General features: G+C 45.0%; 1 protein-coding gene and 1 pseudogene across 1 annotated transcript in view; one reads left to right on the forward strand and one right to left on the reverse strand.

The window, feature by feature from the left end:
• Kpna4 (karyopherin subunit alpha 4) overlaps positions 1–13,188 on the reverse strand; it is a 55,841-nt gene extending 42,653 nt beyond the window's left edge. Inside the window, exon 1 of the mRNA XM_090338368.1 lies at positions 12,842–13,188. Within this exon, the coding sequence (XP_090194494.1) occupies positions 12,842–12,910 (69 nt within the window). The 5' untranslated portion in view covers positions 12,911–13,188. The remainder of the gene's footprint in view (positions 1–12,841) is intronic.
• Positions 4,785–4,928, forward strand: LOC150068465 (ATP synthase F(1) complex subunit epsilon, mitochondrial pseudogene; annotated as a pseudogene).
• Positions 13,189–14,952: the final 1,764 nt, after the last annotated feature.

Below are 14,952 nucleotides of genomic sequence, written 5' to 3' on the forward strand. Positions count from 1 at the left end.
GGGACCCTTTTCTCTGCCAAAGCCATCTGGATATAGCCCAGGCCAGATGTCCCCAACCCCTGGAGCAAAGTGTTGCCTGAAGGATGGCATACTGGGTGATGTTATCTCCACATAACCTTCCCTGTGCTTCTCTTCCACCAAGGCATTCTATTCTCGTATGCTTTCAAGTAAACTGAATCAAGGGAACAAGCATAGCAATCCTGACTTACAGCTAGCCCATCAGATGTACAGGCCATCACCTGTACTTACTTCTACCACCAGAAAGTGAGGCGGTCTTTATAGGCCTGTGATCTAATGCTGTCTCTGTATGGGAAACCCATTAGAGAACAGTCAGTTGTTACTCACAGAAAGGATTGACTGCTTACTTGGGGGCTTAATACTATGATACTAAGCAATGTGTGTTGGTCCCATATACAGCTCTTAAAAGTCTAAAAATGTTGGGAAAACCATTAAGTGTCTACTTTTGTTTGGGGGGAGTGTTTACATTCTATTCCATAATCTTTTGCGAGTGGCTTTTTTTTTTTTTTTTTTTTTTTTTTGCCAGTCCTGGGCTTGAAGTCAGGGCCTGAGCACTGTCCTTGGACTTTCTCAAGGCTAGAGCTCTACCACTTGAGCCTCAGCACCACTTCCGGCTTTTTCTATATATGTGGTACCAAGGAATCGAACCCGGGTCTTCGTGCATGCTAGGCAAGCACTTTAACCACTAGGCCAAACTCCCGGCCCCGCGAGTGGCTTCTTAAAGGCAGCATATTTCCAAGGTACATCTATTCTGTTGCCTCTCTGAGTACTTCATTCCCTTTTATAACAAAGTAATACTCCACTGTATAGACAAAGCACATTTTGTTCATCCGTTCATCAGGTTGTGGATATTTTGGGTTATTTTCTTGGATGGACTAGTATATGTTTTGTACATTTGCATGAGTTTTCATGCAGAGAACGGTTTTCAGTTCTCCTCGGTTAACAATTAGGATTGCAACCGCTGAGTTAAATGTTAGCTATTTCGTATTCTTCATTACTGTCAGTTGCACTACAGATTGAACCCAGTGCCTCATTCTCACTAGGCGATGGTCTACCACTGACCTATGCTCAGCCTGGGGATGCCTGTGATGCACCACCTAACCTCCCCCTCTGCAGGTGTGAGAGTCTACTTTTGCCATTCCAACACTGGTTACTGTCAATCTTTACTACTTTCCCTGGGGGTATGAGAGTGTTATCTCAGGTTTGGGTCTGTATTTCTAAGGATGCTGATTACATACTTTTTTTGCATTTCTTTTTTTTCTTATATTTTTATCGTAATTAATAGAAGGATTACATTATATTCACCAGATAGAGGGTGCATTACTTCACATACGTTGATACCCTTTCTCATATCTTGGTCCCCATTTCCCTCCCCTACCTCCATTGATCACAAATTTCTTATTTGCTTATTGGTCTTAAACTTTCCATTACTGAAGACAATGCTGGTTTGTTTTTCTTTTTCTTTTGCCAGGCTTAAACTTACAGGCTGGTCACTGTCTCTGAGCTTCTTTTGCTCAAGGACTGCACTCACAGTGCCACTTCCAGATTGTGAGTGTGAGTACTAAGGAACTGACCCCAGGACTCGTGCACTAGGCCACATTCCCAGCCTAACAATGCTGTTTTAAAGCTGGAGAATAAAATGGAATTGGGATGTTTGATAAAATTGTTTATCAACCATGAACTCTATTCTACAGATGAACTTGAAATGAATATTATCACATGACATCCTAAGGGAAAATAAGGGAACCAATCATCTGTATGTGTAGAAAAGTGACATTTTATCCTGGAGCCTTTGATAGTCCCCCCCTATTTTTTGCATACTCACAGAGACGTCTCACTCCAGAAATACTATTTTAAATGGAGATTCTAACATGTCTATCTCAACACAGAAAACTGTCAGTTTTAATGTCGGTTGTTGACCTCAATTTATCTGTTATGAAAACAAGATTCTCCCTGTATGATTAAACTGACAAAATGGGTTTCTGTTCCTGAAATATGAGTACATAATATTAAAAAACCCAAGTTATCAGCCTTCAACATTAGGATTATCAAAAAGATAACAGTATTGTTTAAAGTCATTATTCTGAAGAGAACCAGAAAATACTTGGGTTTCATACCTACCTACAAAAAAAACTATGTAACAATTATTTGAAAAATAAAAATTGTTCTCTGTTTTGCACCAGTCCTATGACTTGAACTCAGGACTTGGGCACTATCTGAGTTTCTTTATGGTAAAGACAGGCACTTTACCACTTGAGCCACAACTCCATTTCCCACTTTTAGGTGGCAAACTGGAAATATGAATCTCACAGAAATTTCTGCCTGGGCTGGCTTTGAACCACAATTCGTACAGCTTAGCCTCCTTAGCTAGGATTACAGGTCCAAACCACAAAAACCTGGTGGTCCATTTTTTTTTTTTTTTTTTTTTTTTTGCCAGTCCTGGGCTTGAGCTCAGGGCCTGAGCACTGTTCTTGGACTTTCTCAAGGCTAGAGTTCTACCACTTGAGCCTCAGCACCACTTCTGGCTTTTTTCTATGTATGTGGTACCAAGGAATCAAACCCTGGTCTTCGTGCATGCTGAGCAAGCACTCAATACTAGGCCAAACTCCCGGCCCCTGGTCCCTATTTTTTTAGCTCCTATTATGAAGTCCTTTAAAGAACTTATATTAGCGGGGCACCGGTGGCTCACATTTATAATCCTGGCTACTCAAGAGGCTGAGATCTAAGGATCTGGGTTCAAAGCCAGCCCGGTCATGAAAGTCTGTACGACTCTCATCTCCAATTAACCACCAGAAAACTGGAAGTAGTGCTGTGGCTCAAGCAGTAGAGTGCTAGTATTGAGCTGAAGAGGTAAGAGACAGTGCCCAGGTGCAGAGTTCAAGCCCCACGACTGACAGAGAGAGACACTTGTATTAGCAAAAAGTAATGGCTATTTGTAACAGGAGTGAGTACCATAAACTGCAAGAGTTTTCACAATGCAGTCCATAGGTTTCTATGGGAGGTCCAGAGATCATCTCAAAGAGCCCACAGGGCTAATCAGACACCAATACATCTGTGTGGTGTATGCACACAGAAGTGTCCATGTGGTAATGTTTACACTTATGCAAAGAGAGACAAATTGATAATATCCTAGGAGAAATGAAGATACGAAACCTTTTCTTTCTAATTGTGTGATAAAACAAGGGATTATACATAAGTGACTTCTGCAGCACACAGACTTCTCTTCTCCAGTCTCAACTATCTCAAAGAAAAAGTACTTGTGCAACTGACTTATGAATTTAACTAGTCCCTTTTGTTAGGGAACACTATTTTATTTGAAAGAATCACAAAGAAATTACGGTTATTCAGATTTAGTATCTGGCAGATGTTTTTACAGAAATGAGCTATTTTAATATTTACTGCTAATACTATTACTTGGGATTTGCTGTGAAAATAATCTTTAGAATATTTATGTCCACCACTGAGGTTTCTAATATAAAGCTATTTTGAACTGTGTGCTGCCAATAATCGCAAAATTTTTTCACATCAGAAATTAGAAAAGCTGTACAACATAGTTTTTTTTTTCTGTTGTTGCTCAGTGATTTTTTTTTTTTGCTGTTGTTAAAAAAAAAAAATTACTCAAGCCTGGCACAGTGGCTCATGCCTGTACCCCTAGCTCCTCAGGAGGCTGAGATCTGAGGATCTCGGTTCAAAGCCAGCCTAGGCACTAAAGAACCTGAGACTCTAATCTCCAATTAAACAATAGAAAATGGGTGGTGAAGCTGTGGCTCAACGGGTAGGACAAGTAGCCTTGAGCTGAAGAACTGAGAGACAACGCCCAGGCCCAAAGTTCATCCCCACAACTGACCAAAAAAAATTAAAAAAATAAAAAATTACCTAGCCCTGCAGGGTGGCTCCCACCTATAAATCCTGAGATCTGAGGACCCTAGTTCAAACCCAGCCCAGGCACAAGTATATGAGACTCCTATCTCCAATTAACCACCAGAAAAACTGGAAGTGGCGCTGTGGCTCAACGTGGTAGAGGAGTAGTCTTGAGCTGAAGAGCTCAAGGACAACAGCCAGGCCCCATGATTGACCAAAACAAACAAACAAACAAACAAAAAAACCCATACGTGTGCGCGTGTGTGTAACAAAATCAAGCATGAGTCAAAGATATATCCAAAGTACAAGCCAGATCAGCATCTATGGACCAATGGATTTTAACTTAAGTGTAAGGAAAGTTCACTGATGTGGCTTGTTATATTCTGTAATGTAACTTTAAGAAACAATCATGCTATTCATGCACATGCCCAATAAGCTACCCCGGAAGAAGAAATCTGGAGGATCAAGTTTGAAGACAGTCACTCCTCCCCACACACTCCCAAATTAGATCTCCATCTCAAAACAAAAAGGTGGTGGCATATACCTGAGATCCAAGCCTCACAAATATGAGGCTTGAGGTCTGAGGCCAACGGAGGGTAAAAAGCATGGAGACCTTGTAAAGAATAGCCAATGCAAAAAGGATTGAAAGTACGCATTGTTTAAGTGCAGATAGACATTGAGGCTTAGAGCTGGAAAATGAAACCTAAGATCCTAAATGATACTAGAACATCAAGTACATATGCTGTCCTTGTTTTGTAGATGTCAATCAGAAGTCTTCCAGTAATCTTAGCTATTTAAGAGGTTAAGATCAAGATTATGGTTCAAAAACAGCTTGGACCACCCAGCTGAGCCCTGCACCACCAAGTCCTGTGATTCGACCCAATGCCCCTCGCTTTTGGAACATCATGGTGGCATACTGGCGACATGCCGGACTCAGCTACATCCCATACTCCCAATCTGTGCAAAAGCCGTGAGGGATGCACTAAAGACAGAGTTCAAAAGCCAATGGCAAGAAGACTGCTGGCAGCAGCATAAAAATTGTGGAGTAAAGAAGGTATAATGAACCCCGGTTAAAGCATGAAACATTACTTTTCAAGGTAAAGACTTATAGGCACATGTTATGGCAGATTGAAATCACCTCACTTTATGGGGAAAAATAACTCCTGTTCATAAATGATGCCAACAAATTCATTTATGGTTCAAAAAGAAAAAAAAAAGGCAGCCTACACACTGTGAGACTCTTATCTCCCATTAATCACTTGAAATCGGGAAGTGGGGCTGTGGCTCCCCGATAGGGTGGTAGCCTTGAGCTGAAGAGTCTCAGGGACAGCGCCCAGGCCCAGAGTTCAAGCCCCAAGACCATCCTCCCCCCAAAAAATCTCCCTGAGTCTGGTCTTTTATCAAACCTACACTGAAAACAGACAAAACATTGTATTTTCTAGTGTTTAAAGCTCACAAATGATACACAATCCCCAAAATCTCTCTGGGGGAGAAAAAGAAATACCAATTATACTTCAGAGATGATAGTAGTGCTTTCATATAAAAACTTTTAATCAAATGTGAACTCTGCATTAAGACCGAGAAGATAAAGTAATATGGTACAAAAAGTATAGACTTTACTTTGACACTGTACTAAAACCATTCCTTTGAAGTGTCTTCTTTAAGATCAATGAAATCGTATCTATACAGCCAAGAGAAATGGATAATATAGCTAAAAGTATGTGTACATATACATATACACATATATGTGTATATATATATGCATATATACTAAGTTTTAAAAAGATTCCCTTTGATCATACACTTCCACTTGCTCAAAACAAAACCAGGGACTATCAAAAGCAACAACGTAAGTTAAAACTTGATGACTCATTCAATGCCATCACTAAAGGCCTCAAGAAGGACCTATACCCACTATCAGTTATTAGGCATCAATGCTTAAAAATTACCTGTTACCAGAAAAGGACTGGAGACTTATCTCCAACTAACCCCTAGAAAAACGGGAAGTGGGGCTTGGCTCAAGGGTAGGTCGGTAGCCTTGAGCTGAAGAGCTCAGGGACAGTTCCCAGGCCAGTTCAAGTCCTGTGACCCACCCCCCACCCCTAAAAAAAAAAGAAAAAAGAAATAGCTCTGAAATGGGCTGCCTAATGAAGCCTGGAAAGCTGGCACAAAACAAAAATAATTTAATTTCCAACATCTATCAGATATTTCATTTCACATGCTTAAGCTATTATATGAAAAGTAGACAGTAGTTATTTTAAGTCTACTAAGTACGCTCCAAGATTTGTGATGAGAGGTCAGTCTCTAAAAGTTAACAAGACTCAACAGCTTAACAACGTTCTTGATTCTGTACACTCCAAAACCAACAAAACAATTTTATTCAGCTCTTGGTAGTCAAACAATTTTTTTTTTAGGTTCAGGCTGATTTCACATCCTTTATTGTGTGAACAGTTGCAATCTTCTATTTCCATAGTATTTCAGTATTATTTTATATATATATAAGATCTATCTCATCCCCCCAACCCCACCCATGGGGCTTGAACTCTGGGCCTGGTTGCTGTACCTGAGCTCTTCAGCTCAAGGTTACTGCCCTACTCCTGGGCCTGGGCATTGTCCCTGAGCTCCACAGCAAAAGGCCTACTGCCTTACCTTTGAGCCTCAATGCCAATTCTGGTTTTCCAGTGGCTAACTGGAGATATAAGTTATGACTTTAATGCCTGGGCTGGCTCTGAACCAAGATCCTCAGATCTCAGCCTCCTGAGTAGCTAGTTACAGGCGTGAGCCACCAAGCCCAGCTACTGCCTTTCCATAGATCTATTTTTTTTTTTGCCAGTCCTGGGCTTGAGCTCAGGGCCTGAGCACTGTCCTTGGGCTTTCTCAAGGCTAGAGCTCTACCACTTGAGCCTCAGCACCACTTCTGGCCTTTTCCTATGTATGTGGTAACTGAGGAACCGAACCCAGGTCTTCATGCATGCTAGGCAAGCACTCTACCACTAGGCCATGCTCCCGGCCCCCATAGATCTATTTTTTAAAAATGTTATTTCCCTGGGCTGCTTGAGAATATGGCTGGGAGGTACAGTGCTAGCCTAGCATGCTCAAAGCCCTGGGTTCAATTCCTCAGTACCACATAAACAGAAAAGGCTGTAAGTGGTACGGTGGCTCAAGTAATAGAATGGTAGTCTTGAGCAAAAGTGCAGGGACCAGAGCCTAGGCCCTGTGTTCAAGACCTCGGACTGCCTCCTCACCCTCATCCCCATCCCCAAAGTAGTGTATCTTCCATTCTACTTTAACAAGAACTTTTTTTGGGGAGTGGGATGGGGTGGGGGAGGAAGAAGGTCAGGCCCTGTCTTTTGTTCAAGGTGAGCCACAGTGTCGCTTTCTGTTTGCAGTCAGTCCCTGGCTCATATAACTTATTAAAAAAACAATGTATCCATGCATTGGTGGCTCACATCTGTAATCCTATTCAAGAGGCTAAGTAAGTTCTGAGGTAGTTTAATGCTTGCGGAGGCAACAAAGTCCAGGAAACATCTCCAATTAACGACGAAAAAGTTAGAAATAACACTGTGGCTCAAACTGGTACAGTGTCAGCCTTGAGGCAAAAACTTAAGGGACAGCACCCAGGCTCTGAGTTCAAGCCCTACTACCAGCATGTACGCAGGCATAGGCACACATGCACATATACACAAACACACTTTAGCAAAACCATATTTTGAAGGAGTCAAGAATGGTATACTGGGGTAAACAAGCTAGATACTAGTGGCTCACATCTATAATCCTAGCAGCTCAGAAGGCCGTGATGAGGTTCCAGACTTGAAGTGAACTTGGACAGAAAAGTCCAATTATTTTACCTCCAATTCACCAACAAAAAACTGGTGGCTCACGCCTGTATCCTAGCTACTCAGGAGGCTGAGATCTGAGGATCATGGTTCAAAGCCAGCCCGGGGAACTAAAGAACTCAAGACTCATCTTCAATCACTAGATAATGGAAAGTGGGGCTGTGCTCAAGGGGTAGGGTTGTAGTCATAAGCTGAAGAGCTCAGGGACAGTGCCCAGGCCCAGAGTTCAAGCCCCATTACCCACAAAAAAAAATGCAAGTGGAGGTATGGCTCAAATGGTGAAGCACCAGCTAGCCTTGAATTAAGAAGCCCTGAGTTCAAGCCCAGTAATAACACAATAAAAAATACTAAGAAGGCCGCAAATTTGGCCTAGTGGTAGAGTGCTTGCCTAGCATGCACAAAGGCCTGGGTCCAATTCCTGGGTACCACATACATAGAAAAGAGCAGGAAGTGGTGCTGAGGTTCAAAGGGTAGAGCTCTAGCCTTGAGAAAGTCCAAGGACAGTGCTCGGGCTCTGAACTCAAGCCCAGAACTGGCAAAAAAAAAAAAAAAAAATACTAAGAAATATCAGATAGCTATGAATCACGTTCAATCTCAACACTGAGAAACTGTAACTTTAGAAGGGTCACTAATGCTTTGCCGAAACGGCTCTTTAATACGCAATTGTTTGTTCCTATATTTAAAAAAAAAAAAAAGAGGGGCCGGGAGTTTGGCCTACTGGTAGAGTGCTTGCCTAGCATGCACGAAGACCCGGGTTCAATTCCTCTGTACCACATACATAGAAAAAAAGCCAGAAGTGGTGCTGAGGCTCAAGTGATAGAGCTCTAGCCTTACCACTTGAGAAAGTCCAAGGACAGTGCTCAGACTCTGAGCTCAAAACCAGGACTAGTCAAAAAAAAAAAAAAAAAACATTCCCTATTATTCAATGTAAACTAAAAAGTACCCTGTAACCTAGGATTTACAGCAGAGAGAAACAGCCAACTGCAAATAAGGTAGTAAGAGAATCAATTACACAGAATCCTCTTCCTCTAGAGGCCCCAAAAGAAAAGTTGAAGATAAAATGGACTTGGCAGACTCCATCTTCCTAACATTAACATATCACCTTTACTCTATTCAAGAAGCAGATTCCAAGCCCTTCTAGTTTTACAGATGTAAGACTAAGTTTTTTCCTCCAAGGTCACACAAAAGTTAGAGACCAGATTAAACTACATTCTCCAACTTTGTACTCTTCATTTTTTTCTACTCAAACTATATTAAATCAAACAAAAAAATGCTACAATTACCTAGCTTTGCTAACATTTGTATTTTTCTATGCAATAAAGTGACCACTGGTAACATGTGACTATTAATCACTTGAAATGCAGCCAATATAACAGAAGGATGTTGTAAAATACAAACTCCTATTTCACACCCCTCCAGTACAAGCTACAGTGGCATTATGGATACATGGGTTTATAATTCATTGTGTCACACTAGCCCATATTTCTTTTCAAAGACCTCCCAATGAAAATGCATTTCCTTATACAAACATAGTAAGCATACTTGACATGGGACAAAATGGTGAAATGTAGACCATTATGTACTTAAATACCTATAACAGACCACTGTAATGTGCTCTAAAGATAGTACAGGATGTGTGTATCCTGTAAAAATAATGTCACTTTTCAGAAGCTGTGTGTTTATGTGTATATGCATGGGTGCTTGTGTGAGTTGCTTGCAGCCTCTTGAGTGTGATGGAACCCAGGGCCTCGTGCACGCTAGGCAAGTGCTCTAACACCCTAAGCTTCATATATGTGAGTGGTGCCTGCCACAGTAAGGGGAATGTATGACTTTCCATTAAGTAATATAATTTTATCAGATGGAAAAGCAAAAATATTGCTATTTCCAATATAGTCAAACACAATTGTGAACTAAAGGATGTTTACATGCACCCCGAAACTCAATGTATGTGTAATATTATTTATTTTAAAATAATATAATTTAATCAGATTTTTCACCATAGTGGCTCCGGGGCATGAACTCAGCCTGGTTGTGGCACTCAGCTTCTTTTGCTCATAATGAGCACCCAACCACTTGATCTACAGGGCCACTTCTGGTTCTGAGTGGTTTATGGGAGATGAAAATCTCACTGGAGTTCCTGGTCCTAGGCTGATTCAAATTGAGATCCTCAGATCTCAGCCTCCTGAGTGATCAGCTAGGATCACAGGGTGAGCCTCCAGGGCTTAGTTGATTTTTAATTTCTAGTCCTAGGTCTTGAACTCAGGGCCTGAGCACTGTCCTTGAGCATTCTCAAAGCTAGCACTCTACCACTTGATCCACAGTACCACTTCAGCTTTTTCTGTGTATGTGGTACCAAGGAATCAAACCCAGGGCTTCATGCATGCTAGTTAAGCACTCTACAACTGGGCCTCGCTCTCTGGCTGGTTTTTTTGTTGTTGTTTCTTGTTTTTCACTTTGGCCTTTGGCAAAGTTCTCTTTAGGACTTTTATTCAGTCAACATGAGTAATGTGACAAAAAAAAAAATCAAGCCCCTCCTACTTACTTTTCCTTCTCAAGGGAGGGGGGTTTCAGTAGAAAAGTGGGTGCAGGAGCTACGAAGATGAGGGGCTATCTTAGAGCCAGCAGAACTCCAGTATCTACTCATCACTTGAGAAAAGGGAGTGACCACACTTCCTTAATTTGTACAGACACAACTCCAGTTTCCTAGATAACACAGAATTCTACCTTGTTTAGGCATTCGACTCATGTTGAAGATGGGGTATCCCTAGAGGGGGGAAGGGGCCAGGTACTACATTCTAGTTTAATTCGTTACATACATACATATACATACAAATACATACATATATACAAACATACACACACACACAAAATGCACAGTTTTTTTTCCCTGAAAAACAAGTTTTCCCTCTGCTATTAAAATTTTAAAGACTGTAACAAAAACATGTATTTTGAAGTCTTGAGGGTTTTTTTTCCCTTCCTCTTTCTTTCTTTCTTTTTTCTTGTTAGTTCTGGAGCTTGAACTATGGTCCTGGGCATTGTCCTTAAGATCTTCAGTTCAAGGCTAGTGCTCTAATACTTGAGCCACATCTGGCTGATTTTTTAAAAGGTAACTTTAGAAAATAGTCTCTGGTAGGTCAGGCATGATAGTACATAGATGTAATCCCAGAACTTGGGAGGCCAAAACAGGTGAAATTTCACTTTCATGCAAACAGGGTGAGACTAAGTAAATGCCCAACAAGTCTATTCTAGGATTTAAAAATCAAAAGAAATGAAACATACAATTGCACATAAATGTATACACTAATGTTCATGGCAATATTATATAGAGCTGCTTAAAAAAAAGATACTCATGTCCATGAAAAGATGAATGGATAAGCACAATGTTAGAGCACTTAACCCAAAGGATACATTCTTGTTACAACATGGATTATCTTGAAAGAAATCAGTTACAAAAGATCAACAATTGTGCAATTTCATTTCTTCCAAAGGTCCATAGAGTAGGCCCATTAAAGAGGCAGGAAGAGGCTGTTAGGGGTCGCTGACAGAGACAGATCGGCAGTGAGTGAGGACTTTTGTTGGGGATGGTGAAGCTGTTCTAAGACCAGGTGATAACGTGCACAACCCTCTTCACATGAGGGAAACCACATTATCAATAAGCCTCTGAGAAATAAGAGGAGCACAGAGGTGTGCCAGGCACAGAATTGTTTTTTCTGAATTTTGTTACTTTGTGATATTTGATCAACTTTTAAGTCTTATTATTTGTGATTTTCCCCATTCCAAACATTAATAGTGGTAAAAAGAAATTCATTACACTGGTGTAAAATTTACTAAAAACAACCAATTGCACACTTACACCACTGTTTTTTGTTTTTACACCTATGGAATTATTTCAATAAAGATGCTGAACTTCTTTCACTAAAAAGATAGATTGAAAGTATAGTATATCTCATCCTAGCCCCTAAACTAATCTTAGAATTAGCAGTCTCAGCCTGGGCCACAACAGCCCGGGCTAAGTAAAAGCCACTAGAAAAGCACAAACAGCAGTTAAAGAAAATCGAAGGACTTCACAAAAGTTTTAAAAAAAACAACAACAACAAAAAAGCACCACTTCAACAAATCCTGAAGTTCAGAAGCAGATCTCATAGGAATCTGAAGATCCAAGATCCGAAGATAAAAGTATTCAGAGGGACAACTTTAAGCACAGTTGACTCAGAATCGGAAGGAGAGGGGACAACCACTAGGTACCTAAATTCTCAATGCTGAAGGGAAGCAGTGTTTACCGCGCGCACGCGCGCGCACACACATACACACACCCTCGTGTATGCAGAGAACCCCAGAAGCAGCTGTATCTGGGTCGAAGAAGCGTCTTTTCCTCTTTTTAGATAACTAAAGTGATGGTGGGGTTGGTGCCACAGCCCACTGCACCGGAGCAGGTGGAGGGAAAGGATGGCGTAGACTGTAGGGCAGCTTTGTGTGCCCCAGGCTTTCTGTGAGAGAATGCAGTGGGTGGTCCCCCTGGGAAGGGTGGCCAAGCTGAAACAGGGGTGTCCGCTGCCTGGAAGATGGCACCCCTTGAGTCCCACGTACAGGGTGAACCGGGCCGTGGGAAGGCCCCGTGAGCCTCGCCGCGGCGGGGAGAAGTTGACTCGTATAGTTGGACGCGGCCAGCGGGAGGTAGGGGGACAGCGAGAATCCAGAAGACCGGAGAGGAACAGGAACAAACGCCTTTCCGTGGAGACGCTTCGGGCCACACTCAGGAAGTTCCGAGCCCGCACATGGCCGCCACCACGCCGGTCCCCAGTTGGGATCCAGAGCCGGAACCTCCCGGGCCGCCCAGGGCCGGGCCGGAGCCGAGCGGCGCCCACCGCGCACGCACGCTCCCTCCGCCCCGCCGCTCCCCGCCTCCCCGCCGCTCCACCCGGCCCCTCGCACCCGCGCCGGTCCGGCTCCGCGGGGCAGGCCTAGGCCGCGCCGGCCGTGCCCGGTGCCCCGCTCCCGGCGAGGCCGCGGCCCTCACAAACTTCCCGGCGCGTCCAGAGAGGCGTCACCGCCGCCGCCGCCGCCCGGCCCCCAGAGCCGCCCGGCCGGGGCTCGCGGCCCCCGCCCTCCGCGCCCCCGGAGTTTACCTCCAAGTCGCGGCCTTTGTTCTTGAAATTCTTCAGCCGTTGGTTGTCTAATTTCTCGTTGTCCGCCATGGCCGGGCCGGCGACTCCTTCCCCCCCCCAGCCCGGGCCCCGCGGGATCCGCCCCAACACTCCCAAGAACCGGGCCGCCGCCGGGGCTGTCGCTGCCGGAGCCGGCCGGCCGGCTGCCTCCTTCCTCCGCTCACCGGCCTCCGCCGCGGCCTATCCTCCTCTCCCCACCGCCCCCAGCCACAACCCTAGTACGGCGGCAGCTCTGGCGAAGACTACCGCGGGCCCGGGCGGCGGCAACGGCGGCGGAATGTACAGCCGGCTAGAGGGGGGGGGGGAGGCAGCCTCGGTCTGAGGTCTTGCGCCGCGGCCACGCCCATCGCCGCCAGCCCCGCTCGCTCATTGGCCGATCGAACGCCAGTGCTCTCGACCAATCAGAAGCGGCAATGAAGCGCGGGGAGGCGGAAGAGCGCACGAAAAGGGGAAGAGCCGGCGGCGAGGCGGAAGAGGCATGGGCGGGGATCGGTGGGCGTGGAAGGGCTGAGTGGAGCGGGAGTGCTGATACCCAGACCGAGGGGAGGAGTCCAGGTTGCCGAAGTGTGGGGAAGCCGGTGGAGGGAGGGGGTAGCCGCAGGGCTCTCTGCCGGCGGACAGTTCCTGGTTCCGGCATTCCCAAAGAGGAGGGGGGCCCGGTGTCCCGGCATCCCGGAGCGGAGGGGTGGGGGCAGGGGCTGCTCTAGTCGGAGCTGCTTGGGGCGGAGATGGGTTGGGAGGTCAGGTGGCCCCGGTCGCCTGAGGTGGAGGAGGCGTGGTGGGAGGTCGGGTGGTCCCAGCCGATCGAAGACTGGGGGGAGAGGGGATCCAGTTTCTCGGCAGCCCGGGTCAGGTGTTCGGAGTTGGGGACATCCTGGTCACACTCCTGCGCGCGACGGTTTCCCGAGCCCGACGCTGTGTCTGCGGCCCTTGGCCTGCCCTCCCCAGGCCAGGCCAGAAGTGCCCCGGGCCGGCGCGGTGGAGGGAAAGGCAGGGACCTTCGACGGCCTGGGGGTTAGGTCCCGCCGGGTTGGGACCTCCGCCACCAGGTTCCTTGCAGAGGTCGGGGACCGACCGTGCTTCCCCCACACACCCCGTGTTGTAATATTGTAACTTCGTGAAGGAAACCAGTCCAAGGTTGCACGAGACCAAAGAGCACACTCGGCGTTGCAGAAGAACGAATTAGGAAATGCGGTTTAAACATACATAAAAATTAGCTGGACGCGGTTGCTCACGCCTGTCCTAGCTACTCAGGAGGCTGAGATCTGAGGATCGAGGTTCAAAGCCAGCCTGGGCACTAAAGAACGTGACACTTTAACTCCAGTTAACCTCTAGAAAACTGGAGGTGGCGCTGTGGCTCATTGGTAGGGTGGTAGTCTTGAGCTGAAGAGCCCAGGGACTGTGCCCAGACCCAGACTTCAAGCCCCACGACTGACAAAAAAAATTATATATATATAAATGTACATATACTTCAATACCAACTGATAGCATCTCAGATGTACAGGGTTATTCTAAGTAGTTGCAAGTAGGACACGAAGGAGAGAATCGGTGCTGAAGGTGTCTGATAGAAAGGTGGGAGGAACACACCCTAATCCAAAATGCCTCCGGGAGCTTGACTTTGCTCTTGGCTTTTCTGGTTTTATTATTGTTAATGTTATTTTGTTATTTTGATTCTGGTGAGTTTTGTTAGTTCCTGTAGGTACAATATGCAGAATGAAAGGTATGGTGTGTGTGGGCCCCCGAGGGCCTAGCCTTGTCTCTGTACTTTAGCTTTTTGTGTGTGTGTATGCCAGTCCTGGGGTTTGAACTGAGGGCCTGAGCACTGTTCTTGGGCTTTTTCCTCAAAGCTAGTACTCTGCCACTCGACCCACAACACCACTTCTGGCTTTTTCTAAGTATGTAGTACCTAGGAGTAGAATCTGGGTCTTTGCACATGCTAGTCAAGAAGCCCTATACCACCACTAGGCCAAACTTCTGGTCCCCCTTAACTTTTTTTTACTCAAGGCTGATGCTCTGTCTCTTGAGACACAACTCCACTTGTAGCATTTTTTTATTTTATTTTATTTTTTTGC

Source organism: Megascapheus bottae, chromosome 1 (assembly GCF_031878675.1).
Source record: "Megascapheus bottae isolate mThoBot1 chromosome 1, mThoBot2.hap1, whole genome shotgun sequence".
In the NCBI taxonomy this organism is placed as follows: domain Eukaryota; kingdom Metazoa; phylum Chordata; class Mammalia; order Rodentia; family Geomyidae; genus Megascapheus; species Megascapheus bottae.